Source organism: Coenobita brevimanus, chromosome 19, assembly GCF_032717465.1.
Source record: "Coenobita brevimanus isolate Jiangsu-jjx chromosome 19, ASM3271746v2, whole genome shotgun sequence".
Classification (NCBI taxonomy): Eukaryota; Metazoa; Arthropoda; class Malacostraca; order Decapoda; family Coenobitidae; genus Coenobita; species Coenobita brevimanus.
Window position 1 is genome coordinate 18,800,305 of NC_136972.1, and position 23,379 is coordinate 18,823,683.

Sequence of the window (23,379 nt, forward strand, 5' to 3'; positions counted from 1 at the left end):
TTCTTTCTTTCATTCTTTCCTCTTTCTTCTGTCTGTGGATAACTCTGCACTAAGTGACAAGCATGGGTGGCAACCATATAACCAAATTATGGCGCCTGGTGTTTTATTGGGTAATTAAAACGGTCCAATCGGATTGAGCCTGTAGGTTTGTATCCAAGGGATGGCTGGGGTTTATTGCTAACGCAGTGCCACTCAGGGATGAGTGTGGCTGGTCACCCTTGTCTTAAATGTCAGGACCAACTTGCCTAGCCCCGGGCTCCTACGATTCTCGTGAGGCAACATAGGATTAGATGATGGATGCATTATTATTATTATTATTATTATTATTATTATTATTATTATTATTATTATCATTTTTATTATTATTATTATTATTAAGTAGTGCTGCCTACTTCTTCCTTAGTCTTTATCATTCTTTGTCTGTGCCTGCCCTCCGCTCTTCTTATTTCTCCCATCTTTCCTGTCACTTCTTATTGCTTTTCTTTCCTTTACAGGTGGCTTTACATTGAGTGACAAGCCAAATGGTTCCTGTACGCCAAGAAATCATTTACAACGCTGGGGGGTAACCATATAACCAAACCATACGTTCTCCCTACGTGTCAACAAGTGGGTTGGTGGAGGGTTAGTGCCACTCTTCGTAAAACAAGTAACTCAAAGTCAAACGGCTACCCCTTACGGGATTATGGCGTCTGGCAATAGATAGATAGATAGATTATTATTATTATTATTATTATTATTATTATTATTATTATTATTATTATGTTTGTGGTAGGTGGGGGCGCTCACCATCCACTCTCTCGATGTGGTGCTGCTCTCGGGTGTCTGCCCTTTCCTCTCTTCCATCCTTCTTTCCTTCCATTCTCTTCTGTCTTTCTTTCCTTCATTCTTTCCTTGCCCTTCTGCCTACGGGTGACTTTACACTCCCTCTTCTGTCTTTCTTTCCTTCATTCTTTCCATTTCCTTCAGCCTGTGGGTGACTCTACATTGAGTGACAAGCCAAATGGTTTCCTGTGCACCAGGAAACCATTTACTACGCTGGGTGGTAACCATATAACCAAATTTTGGCGCCTGGTGGTTTAGTGGGTAATTATTGCGCTCCAATCGGATTGAGCCGATGAAGGTTTATATCCAAGGGATGGTTGGATCTGATTGCTCATGTAATGCCACTCAGGGATGAGTGAGGCTGGTCACTCATCTTAAATGTCAGGACCAACTGCCTAGCCATGGGCTCTTACGCTCCTCATGGGGCAATGTAGGATTGGATGGTGGATGGATGGATTATTATTATTATTATTATTATTATTATTATTATTATTATTATTATTATTATCATTATTATTACTATTATTATTTTTTTTTTATTATCATTATTACTATTATTATTTATTATTATTATTATTATTATTATTATTATTATTATTATTATTGTCATTATTGTTATTACTATTATTATTATTATTATTATTATTATTATTATAATCCACCCCTTACGGGATTATGGCGTCTGGCAATAGATAGATAGATATTACTATTACTATTATTATTATTATTATTATTATTATTACATCCGCCAAGGAGGTTATGTTTTCACTCTTGTCCATTTGATTGTTTGTTGGTAGGTTGGTTTGTGAGCAAGATTATACAAAAACTACTGGACGGATTTCCACGAAACTCGGTAGAGGAATAGGCCTTGGCCCAGAATAGACGTTATTATATATTGGTGCGCATCCGGATAAAGGTGCAGTTCCAGGATTTTTTTTTTTTTCACTTTCTTTAACTTTGCGAGATATGGCGTGTTTCGACATTTTCGTAAATATTCCATGTTGGGCCTTGGCGGAGGTATGCGCTCTGTTGAGTGCCATTTTAGTTATAAGAATAATAATAATAAAAAAATAATAATAATCATCAACATCATCATCATAATAATCATAATAATAATAATAATAATAATTATTATTATTATTACTGGTAGGTGGGGGCGCTCACCATCCACTCACTCGATGTAGTTCTGCTCTTGAGTATCTGCCGTTTCTTCTCTTCTATCCTTCTTTTCTTCTATCCTCTTCTGTCTTTCTTTCCTTCATTCTCTCCTCGTCCTTCTCCCTACGAGTGACTTTACATTCCCTCTTCTGTCTTTCCTTCATTCATCCCTCTCCCTTCTGCCTGTGGGTGACTCTACACTGAGTGACAAACTAAATTGTTTCCTGTACACCAGGAAACCAATTACTACGCTGGGTGGTAACCATATAACCAAATTTTGGCGCCTGGTGGTTAAATGGGTAGTTACGGCGCTCCAATCGGATTGAGCCGGTGAAGGTTTATATCCAAGGAGTGGATGGGGTTTATTGCTCACGCAATGCCACTCAGGGATAAGTAAGGCTGGTCACTCTCATCTTAAATGTCAGGACCAACTTGCCTAGCCCCGGGCTCCTACGCTCTTCATAGGGCAACGCAGGATTGGATGATGGATGGATGGATGGGTGGATGGATTATTGTTATTGTTATTGTTATTATTATAATTATTATTATTATTATTATTATTATTATTATTATTATTATTATTATAATTATTATTATTATTTTTATTAGACACGATGATATCCTCAGTTTCCACTAACTAGATCTAGAATTGTCACCTCTCCATCTTGAATGCCGAGTGGTGGCACTACATTAACACAAGATCATGGTGCTAGTTAGGAAGAAGTGATAACACGATGAAGAACCGTAGTACTTTATTTTCCTGGCACTGAGCTGCGTGAAATTATCTTGCAAAAAGACGAAAATCTGGGCCAAGTTAAGATGAAAAATCTATAGTGATGGAGAAATGCTATGGGATTTATGTAGAACAGTAACACTACCTTCTTTTCCTTCTGCCGCTGGGCAATGTAAATTAAGTTGGAAAAGGGCGAAGAACTAGGCCAGTTTAATATAAAAAGGGTATAGTAGAAGGCATTATATTACTCAGAGGGACGTTGTAAATTAGCTACAAAAGATAGTTTTCTGTGACTCCTTCACTGGAATATAACTCAGGATAATATTCTGAAACTTGAGAAACTGCAATAAAACACCACCGTATTGGTTGAGCTAGATTTAAAACATCATTACTCTCTGTATGTATATATATCATCATTACTCTTTGTATACAGGCATACCCCGGTTTAACGATCTAACTGGTTAGGTAAAACCCCATTGTTAGGCGAGGTATCATATATTGGGGTACTTTTAACATGTATAGTATTTCAATGTGGACCGTTTACCAGCCTTTGGTTTCTCCCCAAACCAAGTCCAAAACCCACACAAACAAGCCTCAAAACAGGTTTAAAGACAATGTAAATGGCCTAACAGCTGTCTAGGATGCTAACCTAAGCCTAATGCCTGTAAATAACTCACTAAAACCAACAAATCCAATTTGAATATCATCAAATATAAGTCTGGAAAAAATCAAGCTTAGTAAGCTGTACCTCAATATGGCAATGTTCATCCCACTTGTGGCTAAAACACATTAATCAAAGTCTAAAAATAGTTTATAAATCAACCTAAACAAACAATTTTAGTCTAAAATATCATCAAAATCGGTAAGAAAAATCAAAACCCATCATTAACCCAGGGTTTGGCCATCGTTAGGCAGGGTATAGTGCAATTTCTACTCCCATCATTAACAGGGGTATTGTATCTAGGGGTATCGTATATCGAGGTATTACTGTATATATATATATATATATATATATATAGATAGATAAATATATATAGATATATAGATGTATATATATATATATATATATATATATTTATCTATCTATCTATCTATCTATCTATCTATATATATATATATATATATATAAATATATATATATATAGTACTTGCTGTTGAGGCCCCAGGCTTATCAGAATTTACACCCATGGACTGCAGAATGAAGCTGTCGTTCTCCTGCAGTGTAGCATCTTCCTTCAGGAGGATTGGGTGGAAGCTGAGGTGATGGTGCCGCCACGTGAAGGCGTCTTTCTCCAGCAACGTACCGTAGCAAACGATACTGTGCACTAGGCTACACTAACAATTAAATGACATGCTTTAGGGGGAGGCAGTGGCCTAGTTGGTAGAGAGGTGATCTACTGCCCAATCGAAGTGAGTTCTAATCCCGGCTTGGGCAGGGAACAGTTTAAGGATTTGACTCTCATTAAAGCAGCTTCCTGACCTGCCATACGACCAGCCGACATGTAAAAATACCGCTGCAAATACCAGTACATCAGTCCCATAAGGGACAGTCCCACCCTATTCAGTATGGATGTAGGTGTTAGCAATGAAGTGGTAACATATGTAGGCATGTGGTACGTAGGAGGACAGGTGGATTTCGGGGAAAGGACAGTTAAACCTATGCCCAGAGTCGTGGGGGAATAAAAAGAAAAAAGATTCACCTTGAGTGAGACCTGTTTAGGGTCGCCACTGTCAGGCCTAAAGAACACCGAGCCACCATTCCTGCCCTGCTCCACAATCGCCTCCTTCAGTTGTCCGCAGAACACCTCCAGGCACCCCCACAGGTCGTAAGAGTCGGCCACGCAACCAATATGCTCTGGGGATTGATAATGTGCTTTCATTAACAACCACTAACCTGGACAAAATCTGCTGAGTGTCATAAAGAATAAAGCAATAAGGTACAGTATCCTGCCTACCATGCCAACTTTTTTTTTTTTTTTAATAACAGAACGGAGGAAGGAAAAACAAATGGGGGAAAAAAAAATAATCCATACACCAGATTACTGGTGTCCTCTATTCATAAAATATCTGTAACAGTTAGACTTGAACAGTTGTGGGTTGAAATTTGGAGGAAAACAACTCTGGGGAAGCGAGTTCCAGAGAGATGCAGTTCGGGGAATGAAAGAATTCTGATAGGCAGAAGTTCTGCAATATGGCTGAGTGACATTCCAGTCATGAGCGCTACCAGATGCCCGTGTAGCACGAGGGAAGGCATGGAGAGGTGGCACCATGGACGCAACTTCGTCTGAGCTTTTGCCAAAAAAATATCTGTAAAATAATGCAAGGGAGGCAACATTCCTTCTTATTTGCAGGGGAGGTAGTTTATATGTAATGGCAGGGTTGTTAATGATTCTAACAGCTTTATTCTGAATTTTGTCTAGTTGTCTTAATGCATCCTCTCCACAACCATTCCACAAGGGTGAGCAATATTCAAGCTGAGAGCGCACATGATTCTTATAAATTATAGCTAACTGCTCATCGGTGAAGAAGTTACGGACTCTGTACAATAATCCAAGTTTCTTTGAGGCGGTTTTAGCAAGTGATCTGACATGAGAGGTCCAGCTGAGGGCACTGTTAAGTGAGACACCAAGAATTTCAATACTTTTGGAGATGGGAATATTAGTAGCACTGAAGGTAATGTACGAATCTGGCAATATCTGTCTATTAGTAAACTGTATATATTTAGTTTTACTAGCATTAAAAGAGACAAGGTTGTTTTGTCCCCATTCACTGATTGTAGCTAGATCTTGATTTATGGAGATGGCTGTACTGAGTTGAGAGGTAGAGATATTAGACTTTGTAAATGGATGTCTGAGTGTGAATGAACTATGTAGTGTTGAGTCGTCTGCATATGAGTGAACGGGATTGTGAGTGACAGATAAGAGATCATTAATATGAACCAGAAATAGGGTTGGCGCCAGAACTGATCCCTGCGGCACGCCAGCGTTAATTGAGTGGAAATTCGAATATACATCATCTACTTTTACTCTTATTTTCCTGTCACTAAGATAAGAAGAAATCAAAGGAACAAAAGACGTTAGTCCATAGCAAGGGAGTTTGGACAGCAGGGAACGGTGCCATACTCTGTCGAAAGCTTTAGAGATATCAAGAGCTACTGCATGAGTTTCTCCAAAAAGATCAATTGATTGATTAATGGTATGAGTTAAGAGATTGAGTATGTCAATGGTGGATCTTTCGTGGCGAAAACCATGTTGTCTATCACTAATTAAGTTGTTGGATTCAAGATGTTTAACAATATGCTTATTAATTAAAGTTTCAAATACCTTACCAAGAGAAGATGTGACAGCTATTGGTCTGTAATTGGAGGGGTCAGACGAACTTCCTTTCTTCGGAACTGGGTGGATATTGGCTTCTTTCCATGAATTTGGGAATAAAGAAGTACGTATGCATAGTCTGAATAATTTGGCTAGGACAGAGGCAAGTTCAGGGGGACACTTTTTCAAAACAATTGGAGGAATTCCATCTGGGCCTGGAGCTTTGTTGGTAGGTAAATTGTCTAGGATGGATTTTACGAATCTTGTCTGTATTTTAAGTGGGGCAATTTCGGGAGAATCAAGTTCCAGTACTGAGACATTCTGGCTGGTATCATCTATGGTAGAGTTTCTTGCAAAGGTACTAGCAAAGATATCTGCTTTCCCACGTGGGTCATTTGTAATATTGCCATCTGAAGATTTTAGTGGGGGAATGGAAGATGACTTATTAAAGTTATTATTGAAAGAATTAAGAGTTGACCAGAATATTCTATTGTCATTAGGGTTGTTAAGTAGTTTTGATGCTTGCTTTTGAAGAAAGTTTGATTTAGATAGATTTAATACAGCTTTTGCATGATTTCTGGCAATTTTAAATTGGGAGAGTGAATCAGATGTTTTTGATTTTAAGTAAGAGTTATATGCTAATGACTTTTGGGCTGTTGCTCTGGCACAATTGCCATCAAACCTAGGGGAAAATTACCCCCCGAGGGTAATATGGCAATCTGTTGGGTGTAACGGAAGGATGACAGAATGAAAAGTCGACGAATGCGCAGGGAACCGGGAAAACAATGAAATGACTGGCGGCAGGATATTGTATTATGTATATGATATACAAGTCACCAAATATACATTTCAGGAAACATACACCGACTTAATGTAAACCTAGTAAGTAATAAAGTTAAAACTAATAACAATAACTATTAAAAATTATTTTTTTAAATCTGAAAAATGCAGTTACATGTGTGGCAGAAGTGACTGTTTGGCAGGTATGCTTCAGGACACAACCAGTCACTCAGCAGCCCTGAGAATGACGCATCATTGTTTAGTCAACTCACTCAACTGCCTGAGCCTGCCTCATACTCTCAGTTTCTTCGTGAACACCTGCTGGGGTGGATCTAAGCAGGTATGTACAGTTGCGGACATATCAAACAGAAACACACCGTCCACCAGCGAGGTGGTGTAATGTTCTCCATATCTGGTAACATTGATGAGTATTGAACTTCACCAGGTTACGTTTGTTTCGCTAGGACGAACTGAACGCGGTGATCATTGCCTCTGTGCGTAATTATTGGTGGTATATAAACAATGTCCTGCCTAACAATATACTGAAAATAACAACATTTTGTGAAATGGTTATTAATAATTTCACACCATCCATATTCGTATTTTGTTCATACGAAACACACAGGTTTCATAAGTGTGACTTTTGACAAACATCATGAACCATACAACATTTACCGATGGCCAGCATATACGCCATTATAACTTTATCTTCATTCCCACACCTATCATAATAACCACAAAATTCCCTTGACCCCCCTTTTTCATTTAAAAGGTCTACCAAGGGAAACTGGTAGACCTTTTTAATGAACACTATTTCATAAGAGGTGGGGCCACAGGAGGAGGCAGGAAGGGGCGCCTGGGAGACAGGAGGAGGGAGGTGGTTGAGGAGGGGGCAATAGTGGGCTGGCTGGTGGGAGGGAGGGGTCTTTACAGGAGACGAATGATGGAGTAGGGGAGAGTGGACTGTGGCAGGAAGCTAGGATGGGATGAATAAATGATACGCTGGTGGCATGGTGCCAAATCACCTATAGTTTAACGTTGATTATGGAATTTGATAGTCAGGCCGTTAAACGTTATGCAGACTTTGCCACGTTATGCAATCTGCCAGCATGTTTCGTTATATCGTCCATAGAACATACTTCCCATGGGGTGGCGCATTACACAGACCCTTCATTATTAGTGTATGGTGATGACAGTCATCACATGGTAATACATACTTCTCCTCTAGAATGTCTGATGTCACATCTGTTGTCGTAGCGATTTGGAGAAATTCTTATTGAGTTTACGTCACATCATGGATGACAACTGTGATATCAAAAGCAGAGGAAGGGGATGGAAGAATTTTTTTTCTCTTGCCTCAATAAATAATATTAAACAGTAGTGATTCGTGCCTATAGTTCTCGTTAGTATCTGTATGGCACCGATGTAAACGAAAACATGATTTGATGGGGGGAAGGGGTTGACTGGGTCCCAGAACATAGGTGGCGATATTGGGGTGGGCTAATAGATGGATAGAGAGATGCCTTACCAGCTGTATTACATGATCTTTATATCGGATTACAGTAAACCATATAATGATAGAGTAAATCGTGGTATGAAGGACGTGTAACTGTTAAGCAATCTGATTCACAACCTCAGTATCCAGTTCACTCTCCGCCCCTCCCTCTTCCCGAGGTGCGCTCAGACATGGGTACTGACGGGGAGGGGAGATGGCCGTAATGACTGCTACACCATGAACAGCGGATCACATGTGTATACATCAACGTTAGTGTTTCACCTGTCATCTTTAATGGAGTGCAATATACACCGTTACTTAGCCAGGGCAACAGCTCAGTGTTCGGACACTGCTGAGATATGTGGCCCAGTAATTGCTCTACATGAACAGGGCAATGGTAGCCTACTCGTGTTTATCTTTATCCTATCAATTTCATACAGTGTGAACGCTACTCGGTTGTTTATCATTACAGAACACACTGCAGATAAAGTGTGTGTTTGCATTTATACAAGCGACTTCTGTACCTAATGGCATAGTTCATGTAATATGCACGTGCTCAGACTGGATAGCTGCAGACATTACAAGATTGTTCCACTATTAATGACTCCAGGATTTGTGAGGGAATGCTTGGGGCATACGACTAAATATAACAAGTAACCACTGGCAATGTGTAAAAGCAACAGCCAAACACGGTATGCAGAAAACGGTAACATAAATCTGGGTTAAGTAAATCCACCTTTATTTTACATTGATGCTCTCTCTCTCTCTCTCTCTCTCTCTCTCTCTCTCTCTCTCTCTCTCTCTATATATATATATATATATATATATATATATGTTAATGAGAACCATAGTTACCATAATTACTCTCAGACTGTTCGTATTTATTGGTGACAAAGGACATATCTACATAGGTCTATCCGTACTCTGTCTGCGATATCAGTCATCATCCTTGAAGATATACTGTAATAGGCAACAAGAGATATTCCCAATCACTATGACAACAGCTGTAACATCTGAAACTGTAGGGACGTGTCTTAACTTTCACATTAACATTTAGTCACCATACTCATAATACAGGGGTTCTGAGCCACCTAGTGGAAAGTATGTCGTGAATTGTTACAAACCATGACAGTCGATGACAACAAGTGGCAACTTCAACGTAACGTTTCATGGTCTGACTGTAAAATTCCATATTCTCCAAGAGACAGTGAATTGGGCCAGTCATCACCTTGTAATCTGTCCCTCTCACTGTAGCTCCTGTCGTCTACCACAGTCCACCGTCCCCTGCCCCATCACCCCTCTCCTCTAGCCCCCAGTTCGACCGCTGTTGCGCCTTTTCTCATCCACTTCCCTCCTCCAGTTTCCTAGGTCCCCCCATCCCCAACCTGCCGCCTCCTGTGGTGCCACCTCCAGTACGTAATGAACTTGCTTCGATTTCAGAGGTCTACCAATGCCATGTTTACGGTGGGGAGGATGGGCGTCACGATAATTCTCTGTTCATTGATAGCTGTGAGGAAGCTGATAACTATGACTTATGATGAATTAACTGTTGTGTGGCTTATGACTCGAAAGTAAACTACTCAATGAAATCCGTGTCATAATAAAAAATATATATAATCTTGATATGCTATTATCACTATATTTTCTGACGGAACATTGCTTATATATTATATTACCACCAATAACTGAGCACAGCGGCAATGATCACAGCATTCGGTACGTCCTAGCGACCGAACGAAACCTGGTGAAGTTCCATACCTATCAGTGTTACCAGATGCGGAGAGCATTACACCACCTAGTTATTGGACGGGGTGTTTCTGTTTGATATGTCCACAACTGTACGTGTACGCTACTGTGGAGTATAGTTAGCTGTTACTGTTACAACCTGAGGTGTGAAACAGTGAACTTGTGAGGTAAGTGTACTACAATATTTTCTGTGTAAGAGATATACGGTATATATATATATATATATATATATATATATATATATATATATATATATATATATATATATATATATATACAGTATATATATATATATATATATATATATATATATATATATATATATATATATATATATATACAGTATATATATATATATATATGTATATATATATATATATATATATACAGTATATATATATATATATATATATATATATATATATATATATATATCCATCTTCCAATCCTACATTGCCCCATGAGAAGCGTAGGAGCCCGGGGCTAGGTAAGTTGGTCCTGACATTTAAGATGAGTGACTATATATATATATATATATATATATATATATATATATATATATATATAATTTCCTGTGGCACCCCACGGGATGCATAGGGCCTCGATGAACTCTCTCCGCCAATATTTGTCTCTTGCCATCTCCTTCAGGTCCCACCAACACTCCTCTCCCGCTTCTCTTTTCATTGTCCTCAAACAGGTTTCCCTCGGCCTACCTCTTCCTCTTCTTCCTCTAGCAGTCCACTCTGGCACATCCTGTAGTAAGCTGCCTTCTTTTCTATATATGTGCCCCAGCCACTTCCAGGGAGACAGTCTCACATATTCATCAACTGGTTCCGCTCTCGTAATATCTCTTACTCTTTCATTTGTAAATCTGTCTTGCCACTTTACCCCAAGAATCCTTCTCAGTATTTTATTCTCAAATCCTAATACTTTCTGATTTGTTGCATTTGTACTGTACCATGACTCATGCCCATAAATTAAAATTGATCTAACCATGGACTTGTAAATTATTACTTTAGTATGCATCGAAAGCATATTATTATTCCAAACAGATTTCAACAATCCAACAGCTCGCCAAGCCTGTCTAATCCTCTCCTCAATTTTATTGTTTAATGATCCATTAGATGATACAATCGTTCCCAGATATTTAAAAATTTCTACATTCTTCACCACATTATTTCCAATTACACAATGGATTTGGTTCTCCACGGTCATATTAATAATTTCAGTCTCTCCACAATTTATTATCAATCCCATTTTTTCTCCTTCCTCCACCAGACAATCAAGCACTCTCTGCATCTCGCAAATACTTCCGCAAATCAGTACAATATCATCAGCATAGTTCAAATCCATCAGCCTCTTATTTTTCCTTCCAGTTAATTCCTGCACCTGTTCTCCTTACAACTTTTCTCATAACATAATCCATAACCAAAACAAACAGCAAAGGCGAAAGAACTCCTTGAATCACTCCTGACCTAATTTCAAATGGATCACTCTAAGAACCACCCACCATTACCTTGCAAAATGTACCTTCATGCAAGCTTCTAATAATATTTACAAACTTTTCTGGTGTACCATTGAATCTCATAATTTTCAACATAGCTCCACGTGAAACACCATCAAACGCCATTTCATAATCAACAAAACACATACTAAGTGGCATTTTCATCTCATTAGCTTGTTGCATTAGATGCCTTACAATAAAAATTTGATCATTACAACCTCGACCCTTTCTAAATCCCGCTTGTTCTTCTCTTAGAATTTTATCAATTACTGGCTCTATTCTGCTCAACAAGATTTTGGAAAAGACTTTTGCAGCTACAGGTGTCAAAGTTGTCCCCCTCTAATTCCACACACACTTAAATCTCCGTTTTTTGGTATTTTTATAATCACTTTATTTATTAACTCTTCTGGAATTCCTCCATTATCCCAAGCCACATTAAAAAGTTTCAAAAGCGCATTCATCAACTCATCATTTTCAACCTTATGCATTTCAGGAAATATTCCATCCTCTCCTGGGGCCTAAAAATACTTTAACTCCTTTATAGATTTTGCTACCTCTTCCAAGGTTTCTATCTGCAAATCTCTCTCGACTGGCAAAACGTCCTCTTCAGCTGGGATTGGTCTGTTTAGAATAGACTCAAAATGCTTCTTCCACCTTCCTTTTATATCCAAATCTTTAGTCATCAAGTTACCATTTCTATCTCGTACAGGTATTTCCTTTCTTCTCTTTTCAGTCCCAGTTAACTCCTTTATAGCCTGATACTCTGCTCTTGTGCTCTGACCGTCATTTCTACTTAATTTCTGTCTCTTTTGCCTTTTCATCATACAGCCTCCTCTTATCACGTCTAACGAGTCTTTTTACTTCAGAATGTATACTCCAGTACTTTGCTGTAAGTACTTCAACTACCTGGCCATCAGCATGCTGTTCTTCACTTCTCAACTTCGCCTCTTTCCTTTTCTGATTTGCATTCCATGTTTCATCTGACATCCACTTTTTCCTTCTCGCTTTTCCCTTTTCCTTAATAGTAACCTTAGCACTCTCATGCAAAACCTCTTTTACCTCTCTCCACATTTGATTAATATCATTGTCTTCAGATTCCATCAAAGTCTGCAGGACTAGAAATCTGTTCCTACATTCCCACAGAAACTTCTCCTTCGTGTTCTCATCATTTCTCAGCCCATCAAAATCATATCCATCACCTCCTGTACAATTACCATTAACATTTCTCTTAGTTTTATTTTAATCTTTGACACAAGTTGATGACCACTACCTAATCTGTCCCCCTCCTTATGCAAACATTTTGCAAATAACTTCTATGCCTTCTGCTAATTGCAATGTGGTCAAATTGATTACAATATTTACCACATGGTGAAATCCAAGTAGTTTTATGTATTTTTCTATGCTCAAAGATGGTTCCACCAATTATAAGGTCATATACCAAACAAAAGCTTCCAAACCGCATCCCATTTTCGTTTCTTATACCAACACCCTCCTTACTCATACAATCTTCAAAGCCATCCCTACTACTATATATATATATATATATATATATATATATATATATATATATATATATATATATATATATATATATATATATATAATGTCTTGATGTATCATGTTATATTATATCTATCTATCTATCTATATAGATAGATAGATAGATAGATATAATATAACATGATACATCAAGACATTATATCTATCTATCTATATATCTATCTATCTATATATATATATATATATATATATATATATATATATATATATATATATATATAAATAAATAAAATGTCTTGATGTATCATGTTATATTGCGTAACGAGCCGAAAAAATGTTGAGAATCAATGCCAAGATAGTCAGGTAGACACAAAGTGACAAGGTTGTCACGAATCAAATTCGCGACATTTTCCTTTTGTGAGAAACCACGAACTTTAGTGGAAAACTCACTGTGTCTCGTTCAGTTAACCGTTTCTCTCTCCATTTCGATGGTATATTTTTTTCAAAACATTCGTCACTGTTTCAAATCTGACCGTTCTAATGCACGTCATTCAGTGCTCTACTGAGCAATATTATTGTTTCTATATTGCTCGCCCCTGCTTGCCTCAACCATTGGCCACGCCCTTCTTCCGGCTGGCCTGGGCATCCTACCCCACACATCGAATTTGAATCAGTCCTTTATATGTCGCAACAGAGTGTAGTTCTGTGTTCCAGTAGTGAGAGTGAGAGAGGCCTTCTAGCACCCAGACTCCACTAGATCTACAGTTCTCCAGGCTCCCACCCTTCCTTGGTGATACACAACATTGACCAGTATTTCTTTAATTTTTTTTTTTTAGTTTTAAAATAATTATTTTAGCTAGCTTTGTGAAAGAGTGAGTGAGTGCATTCCGTTTAATATTTGAATTCGTTTTGCTCTATGTAACGTAAATTTATTAATTGTAATCAATAAATTTACAGTTCTTTCCTTTGAGCTTAATTGTGAGTCGTGTTTTATTTCACCACGAGCTTCTTTAGTCTGCTTATCTTAGCTTGCACAACTTACTTATTTTTCATAACTGTACTTAAAGCAGTTCTTTCATATTAACCCTCCCCATCCCGACGTTTTCTGGGCAGTGGTACGCCCCAGTCTCGACATTTTTGGACCTTTTTTTTTTGGGTCAAACATCCCCTTTTGGTGAGAAACATCGAAAATTCATAAAGAAATCGCTCACCTGAGGTTTAAAATACTCGATCCAGGTAGGAGTATCTCCTTACCTTACAGGGTTTTCTAACAGGCTGGCTGCAAAGAAAACGAGTTCTATGGGAGGATAACTATTCTACACCACTCACAAACGGTATTTATTTATTTACTTGGTACGAATTTATATGTAGTACGATAGTATATTGGTTTTCAAATGGTAATATAGGCATTATAAGCATTGTTTCACTCACTTACTCATCACCATTCCTGACCTTTTTTTGCCACATTACCTGATCATCATTTCTGACTGTTTCTTCCTCTAATGTTTGTCCTCCACATTGTCATCGATTGGGGAATCACTCTGGCCCTGAATTTCGTACTGTGGCATGACATGGCTTTACTGGCCAGGTCACTGATAACAGGTGAATTGCTGAGAAAAGGTCATGCAGGGGGGGAGGAGGTCATGCTGGGTAAGGCATTGTCCCTGCCTGGCATCTTGTAGAGGAAGGTGTCCCGTGTATACATGCCAAAAATCACTCGCGAAAATTGAAAATTGTGCAAATTAGGGACCTTGCAATGTTGCTGCGTTAATTTACGTCTCCAGGATATGAGTGCACATCATGTGAGGACGTGATTTCACGTCTCCGGGACGGGGCGGGTTAATTCTGAAATCCGTTGTGCTAGCTAGGGGTTAAGCTTCAGCAAGAACCTGTCTGTTATTAATATTAAATATTGATTGTCAGGGGGTGAAAACTCTCAGGGGCCTGCAGTACCAACTGTACAGCATTTGTGAGTAATTAATCTCCGCTGTATACTGTAGAGAGAGACAGCATTAATTCTCATCTTTTGAGAATCGGCAGTCAGCCGGAATAAAATGGCGATCTATTTGCCATAAATTTATTAATCATTAAACTTCCATTAAGTTTTGGATTACACACATTCATAAATTACAAAACCCCATTGACAACTGGCGACCTCATTTCAGGATTTAACTCCTAGTACTATCATTAATGAAATAAAACTCACTCACTCAGCTAGTTAGTTATTAGTTATAATAACTAAAGGTTATAGGCACAAGCTTACTGGTGTTTACCGTTAGTTTGGCAAGTGAATTTCTGCTTTAATAATCCATAGAGTACTTAACTCTATTTAGTACTTTATTCTTGGTAACACCAGACGATTTTATTCGCTCCTGGGAAGTCGCCGTACCCATTGCATTAATTATTGAATCTTCCCAGTCATTTGCATTTTTGCTTTATTCTTTGCCAGTTAACTAGATAAGACTGGTCACCACTAGCTTGTGTCTGTATTCTTTACTTGTGTTTATTAGCATTCGTTTGCGAAGCAGCAGTCAGTACTCAGTTTTGGCTTGCTTAGTAAATTAGCATTATGGCTACCACCGTATTTTTACAGGAAGCCAAAGACATGGGGCTTACCGATCCCCAGGAAATTAAAGAGTACATACTCTCACGGCATAATCAGGAGCAGCAGCGCAAGAATGATGCCTGTGAAGAGCGTAAGATTCAGCGCGAATACGAGTGAGAACAGTGCGAACAACGTGAAAGAGAGCGTGCATATGAGCAAGAGCAGCATGAGAAAGAGTGCGAATACGAGTGCGAACAACATGAACGCGAGCGCAAACAACACGAACGCGAGCGCGAACAACGTGAAAGAGAGCGCGAACACGAGCGGGAACAACGTGAACATGAACGTGCTGAACGTAAGGCACGAGAAACACATGAGTTTGAGGTTTTGAAGCTCAAGCGAGATTCCTTAGCTTCAGGCACATCTGCTGCAGCCAACCCAAGCTCCACTAGCTCTCTTCCTACACATGTCCTGGCTACCCCACGCATCAAGCTTCCTTCATACAAGGAAGGCGAGCGAAATGAGCTGTACATAGCTCGTTTTGAGGACATGGCAGACATGTATCAACTGGATGAGGCAGCTAAACGGCTCCAATTTCTTAGTTTATTTGAGGGCCCTGCCCTCGATATTCTCCACAGAATTCGTGGAGACAATCTCACGTATAAGATGATGAAAGCTGCACTCATTAAAGCATATGGTCTCACAGTAGACGACACCAAAGTTCAGTTTATGCGAGCTCGTCTCCAAGACAAGGAGACAGCTGTTCAGTTCCTCGACCGTCTCACTGCTTACTTAGGTGAGTGGATGGAAAAAGATGAGACCCCTCACATGCTAGAGGGGATAATTGACCTCATGCTGTGTACACAGCTAGAGAGGTCGTGGCCTGCTGAGCTCATAGCACAGCTTAAGATCTGCCAGGTGAAAGATGCCAGCCAAATGGTGGAAGAGGCTGATTCATTCTTCACTGCTTACGGGTACCAAACTCGTAAGCAAAACACCTGGAACAGCAGAAAAGATACTGCCAAGTCTGGGAAGCCGTCTCAGACTGAATCCCAGCACCAAGGCCGTTCTCAGAGTAATGGCCAAGGTCCAAGCAAACCGCAGAAAGACCAGGGGCAAAATACACAGCAGCCTGCTTGGAAGCGGTACAACAAGCACCCCAACCAGCAGCAGTTCCCCAAGCAACAGCAGCAATACAAGGACAAGCCACGTAACCCTCAGTCAGGTCATTCAGTGTATCGGAGGCAGGAGGCAAACGCAGCCTTCATTCCACGACAAGCAGCACGGTGGTCACGTCCCTACCAGTACGGGTACTCCCCCACAGTTCTCTAGTCCCACAGTGACAGTGAACACCCCTCCACAGATGGCCAATGTTCCATCTTCCCAGGCAGTGAGTACGACCCCTCAAGTATCTAGTTCACAAGGCACCATGTTTGCCGCATCATTTATTCAGCAGCCTCATGAGTGGCTGGCTGCTTCCTCCACAGGCCCTCCCACAGGTGACAGTACCTTCCTTGTTCAGCCAGGGTTAGTGGGAGACATCCCTGTGAAGGTCCTGAGAGACAACGGGTCCTCAGGTTGCTCTGTCAAGCAGAGTTTAGTTCGGCCTGAGCAGTACACAGGTCGACAGATCCATGCAAACCTTATTGATGGATCAGTGAGATTGTTCCCTGAGGCATGTATCCAGGTGGCATCTCCATTTTACACTGGTATGACACTCGCAGTTGTCATGCCAGAACCTTTATTTGACCTGATCATAGGCAATATTCCCGGTGTCAAGGATAGTTGCACCGAAGATGACGCTACTCAGACTTCGGCTGCAGAAACACGAGCCATGACTGAGGCTCCAGATTGTGTCACCCCAGTGACCATTGAATTGCCGCAAGATCTGATGTGTAGCCAACTTGTTCAAGAACAACATTCTGACCCAACACTTGCTGCCGTGCAAAAGAAACAAAAGGGTAGAGTGATAAAGTATTCACGGGGAGGTCGAGCCAAATTCCTTCACAAACAAGGATGGCTCTACCGTGAGTCACGAACACCCGAGGGCAAGGTTCGATTGCAGTTTGTCGTTCCCGCCAAGTACCGCCTAGCAGTGTTAGAATGGGGTCATTGTTCAGCCTCAGGAGGTCACGTGGGCAAAAGGAAGACCCAGGGCCGTATCCAAGCTGACTTTTTCTGGCCAGGGATGGGACGAGACATAGATAGTTTTGTGCGTTCCTGCAATGTGTGTCCATGTAACACCAATCAGGGACCTGTCCTTCCTGTGCTGTTTGTAACCACACCCATAATCTCTGAGTCAGTTCAGAGACAGGGTAGTGGTGAAGTGGGTGCAGACCTGACGTCTCGCCCATTGGCCCCACAGGACACAGTATGTCCAGGGCCTGTGCATACATATGTACCGTAAGTTAAGGGAGGAAGTTTGAGAACCCACAGAGGCGACCCGTGGCTGTGTCTGCGGACACACGAGCCCGAGTTTGCGTAAGAATTCTCAGCTGCCCCGATATTGTATATACATGTGTACTCTAGGTTAAGGGGGAGGTTGAGAATCTGTGTGCAGTCCGAGGCTGTGTCTGAGGACACACGAGCCCGAGTTTGCATAAGGATTCTCAACTTGCCGACACTAAACATAAGTGTAGAGTTAAGTTTAACCAGTAAACTACACGAGTCCTCGAGACCAACGGCGTCCAGGGACTACGTTTCCTGGTTAATAATGTACCTAATAAATTAATGGCGACCTCAAATGTACGAAGCTTAGGCTGTCACTCGTATTTTTCAGCTAGAGTGTACCTTTCGTAGCATGTACTGATTGCTAGGCAGAGAGAGTAATTGTAATGTAATAAGAATTTTTGTCTCATTGACACTTTTGATGCTCCACCTTAATTGAGTTTGCAGGTACAGCGATGGGTGTAGCAGTTTTGCTGTGCGGGCCAGCTGATCGTCTGCCACATGCTGCTGCCTCTTCTTCTCTGCCTTCGTTGTCGCCATATTATTAATATTTACTGTATCATTTTACACGTAGGTACAGTTACACTACAACTGTCACATCTACACCGTGTATCTCATACACCATGCAACACAACAATTAGTTGTCAGTGTAAATGTAGCGAACTTTCACTCAGTTGACCTGAGTACAGGATTTTCACCGTCGTCACGGTTTTTTTTTTTCCCTCAAGCTTGCCTCTATTAACGTAAATACGAGGTTTTTATGCTCATTGGCGATAGTGATTTTCTCCTGTAGCAGGATAGCACACACACCACAGTGTGAATCATATGTGACTAAGTTAGGATGTGTACATATATATATATATATATATATATATATATATATATATATATATATATATATATATATATATATATATACACAAATTTTTTCCCATAAGGAAAACATTTCATTTTGAAGGGGCGTAATGTCACGAATCAAATTCGCGACATTTTCCTTTTGTGAGAAACCACGAACTTTAGTGGAAAACTCACTGTGTCTCGTTCAGTTAACCGTTTCTCTCTCTATTTCGATGGTATATTTTTTTCAAAACATTCGTCACTGTTTCAAATCTGACCGTTCTAATGCACGTCATTCAGTGCTCTACTGAGCAATATTATTGTTTCTATATTGCTCGCCCCTGCTTGCCTCAACCATTGGCCACGCCCTTCTTCCGGCTGGCCTGGGCATCCTACCCCACACATCGAATTTGAATCAGTCCTTTATATGTCGCAACAGAGTGTAGTTCTGTGTTCCAGTAGTGAGAGTGAGAGAGGCCTTCTAGCACCCAGACTCCACTAGATCTACAGTTCTCCAGGCTCCCACCCTTCCTTGGTGATACACAACATTGACCAGTATTTCTTTAGTTTTTTTTTTTGTTTTAAAATAATTATTTTAGCTAGCTTTGTGAAAGAGTGAGTGAGTGCATTCCGTTTAATATTTGAATTCATTTTGCTCTATGTAATATAAATTTATTTATTGTAATCAATAAATTTACAGTTCTTTCCTTTGAGCTTAATTGTTATTCGTGTTTTATTTCACCACGAGCTTCTTTAGTCTGCTTATCTTAGCTCGCACAACTTACTTATTTTTCATAACTGTACTTAAAGCAGTTCTTTCATATTAATTCTGAAATCCGTTGTGCTAGCTAGGGGTTAAGCTTCAGCAAGAACCTGTCTGTTATTAATATTTAATATTGATTGTCAGGGGGTAAAAACTCTCAGGGGCCTGCAGTACCGACTGTACAGCATTTGTGAGTAATTAATCTCCACTGTGTACTGTAGAGAGAGACAGCGTTAATTCTCATCTTTTGAGAATCGGCAGTCAGCCAGAATAAAATGGCGATCTATTTGCCATAAATTTATTAATCATTAAACTTCCATTAAATTTTGGATTACACACATTCATAAATTACAAAACTCCGTTGACAAAGGTATTACCCCTAGACCTACTGAAATAAACAACGAAGCAGTAGACCAAGATAAACAGAAATTGTAGTGTCTCAGCTGGCCATAGAACACATCCCCCTCGCAGGCAACGTGCTCTGGGAACGGTCACAGAGGGTTGGCAAATTTTTTCTGTTGTGGGCTAGATATGAGTTTATATTTCGAAATACAGAGAAACAGATAGAAGTAATGAGGAAACAGATGCACAGATAGATAGATAGGTAGAATGACTGATTGACTGACTGATTGATTGACTGACTGAATGACTGATGTGTAATTAGGTAAATGGGTATAGACTGTTAAATATATACATAGAGCGAATATAAAACTCAAACTCCCGCGTAACACTGTATGTGGTGTGAGCTTGTTTACATTTCGAAAAACCGAGATTAATATACAAAGAGGCCTCAGGAGATATAGTTAGATAGTAGATAATTTGAATTGTATGCATGTATAATACGATCTCAATGAACAAGACAATTAGGTAGAAAGAAATGTCTGCATAACATGACAAAGGAACTAGTGCTTCCTTCAGCTCCACACAAAACAGTCTCCAGGCACCTCCACCGGTCGTTCGTGTAAGCGGCGCAGTCAACCCTCTCTGGGAAGCTGATAAATCGTAGTTGTTAACGAGTACGCTCGGAAAAAAAAATGTTTGATTAGCTAGAATATAGTGATGATACGTCCTCGTTTGAATGACTATAGTACGAGTACAGCCTACAATACAGTACAAACTCCAGGACTAGACATGTTGTAGATTTGATTACGTATTGGAAGATAGAGACTGATGCATAAATCGACCTAGACAGACAGACCAATAGACTGATACCACCTGATAGACCTATATAAATAGACTGAAAGGACAGGTAGGTCAAGATAGACAAACAGGAAGGAATTGCAGTGCCTGCTTCCACATTCTCCAGGCAACCCTGCAAGTCAAATGAGTTAGTCATTTACAGAGACTGCTGTGGAGCCAGGCACAAGGGGTTGGTAAACCATCTTTGCTGTGGACTAGATGTGTGTTTTCTTGCATTTAGATGTACAGATGATGTAGTAAAGGGTAAAATCACACAGGGGTTAGGAGGAGGGCAGGACAGAGACAAGGCAGAGACGGTGAAACAGAAGACAGTTGATGTAGACAGGGATATAGTGTAACTCGTTTTTTTTTTTATTATTATTATTATTATTGTCGCTAACGAAGCGTTAGCGTATGAGTGTCCATCCACAAACTTAGTGGCAGTTGGTGGGGCTCGAACCCACCATTCAGCGTGCCCTCTAAATATAGGGCCAGCACTAAACCGGCCAAACCACAAAGTTATTCTTTCGATGGTGTAGATTTATATGGCATGCCGTCACCTTTTTGAGGGTTTAGGTTTTGTCCCTATTCGGAGGACTCTTGTTAGTGTTTGTAGATGCACTTCCTGTCATCCATTACTAACCCTAGGCTGGAATACCGTGCATCTGGACCACTGGACTATAGCTGCTCTATATCTAGAAGTACAGTGAAGCTAGTAAATACGCCTACACATATACAGGATGGTCCGTAAATTTTGCTTCCTTTGAAACTCACCTGGTAGTAAATGATAATTATATTGCACGGACGACTTAGTCGGTTAATGTGGGCGTGATTGTGGCAGTGGGAGTAGGAAATAAATAAATGATGTGGGGTAGCTAATGATAGCACTGATTGAGCCCTCATCATAACACACAAGATATTGCCCAGCAAAGCGGAAATGAAGCGCTATACATGAGCTACTCTATAGATAAATAAAGAAATGAATTTGCAGAGGAATTACTGATACACTGAACCATGTTGCAGGAAAGCGTTAGGGTGTATTACATTTGATGCGGCTTGTTTCTGTATGTTAGAAAGATTCTGGAAAAACTTGATGGAACTGCACCAACTTTGGGATTATAACTGGGGACCATCAGTTTAACAGGTGACTAGGGAGCCAAAATGGGATTTTGTGATCATAGTTCAAAGGCAAAGTCAACTCATGGAATTCTGATTCGATTTTGATCAAATTTGGTGGAAGTGTTCAGAGACAGAAAAGGATTTTTTGTGTGTGTGTGTGTGTGTCCGACTCTGGGCATAGACTTCACAGCCCGTTCTCAAGGCCCAGTAGTCCTCCTACATACCATACACCTCTCTACGTGTCACCAGTTCGGTGCTAACACCCACCGTCCATATTGAATACATGCTAGGGCTGTCTCATACAGGACTGGTGTATTGGTATTAGTGGGGGTGTTTTTACGACATGTCGGCGGGTCTTCTGGTAGATCGGTAAAGTCTGATTTAATGAAATTCAAATCCTTAAACTGTTCCCTGCCCCAGCGGGGATTTGAATCTGGGTCCGGTGGGACTGCAGGCCACCTCTCTACCGATTGAGCCACCGCCTCCCCCAAGTGATTCAATCGGCCACTAGCGAGTTTTGGATGCAATGAAGTTTTAAATATGGACATAAAAACAATCACAGAATTCGTACAATCGTGTTTAAGATACAAAAATACTATGTGAGAAAAGATTTGACATTCAATACTTGCTGAACAATACTATGGCCCCAGTCACACTGCAGGTACGACTTATCGCAAACCACCCACGACCTGCAAGTCATCGGTGGTTTTGATGAGGTTTACGACCGGTTTTCATATGTCTCAGTCTAGCCGCAGGCCACCATGGCGACCAAAAAATCGTTGCGAGGCTTTTCGTGCTGCACGAAAAACCTCCCCGCGACCACCAATGTCATGGCACAGAAGCCTCCCAGTGGGTGGCTGGACTGCTTCTGGCCGGCTTACGGAGTGCGACAGGTTAGCAACACCTGATTTTTAAGTAGTGGTTCCCATCCGGACGGAGACGGGCTGCCGCCCGCTCTGTGCGGTGGTCGTCTGCACTCCGTCAAGGCGACAACTGGACTGTGATGGCCGCCATCCACAAGCCTCCAGGCAGGGGTGGTGGTTGAAGTCTGGCCACCATCCAGCCGGCAACTGGCTGAGCGACAGGTGGTGGGCTGGACCGAGACCAGCCGCCGGCCAATCTGCGGCAGATGTCAGTCTGGTGGTCATGGTCTAAACTGCGACAGGACGTGGACCAGCCACCGTTTGTTGGCAGCCTGCCGACGACTGGCCGGCCACCCATTGGTGTCTTGACCTGTGTGTACCTGGCCATGGTTGCCGTTCGGCCGCCCGCTGGACGGACACTGGACGACCACCGGTAGCCGATCGGTGGCATAACTGCTCGGAGACCTCCGTGGTCGGGGACTGGTTTCGAGATTTTCAGGTTTGCGACAAGTCGTACCTGCAGTGTGACTGGGGCTTATGCTTCAACTTGGTCGTATAGGCTTATATGGAAAA

At 40.7% G+C, this 23,379-nt stretch overlaps 1 protein-coding gene across 1 annotated transcript in view; it reads right to left on the reverse strand.

The window, feature by feature from the left end:
• The window catches only part of LOC145391705 (nicotinamide phosphoribosyltransferase-like), a 230,643-nt gene that overhangs the window by 41,115 nt on the left and 166,149 nt on the right, over positions 1 to 23,379 (reverse strand). Inside the window, exon 8 of the mRNA XM_080266243.1 lies at positions 4,414 to 4,568. Within this exon, the coding sequence (XP_080122369.1) occupies positions 4,414 to 4,568 (155 nt within the window). The remainder of the gene's footprint in view (positions 1 to 4,413; positions 4,569 to 23,379) is intronic.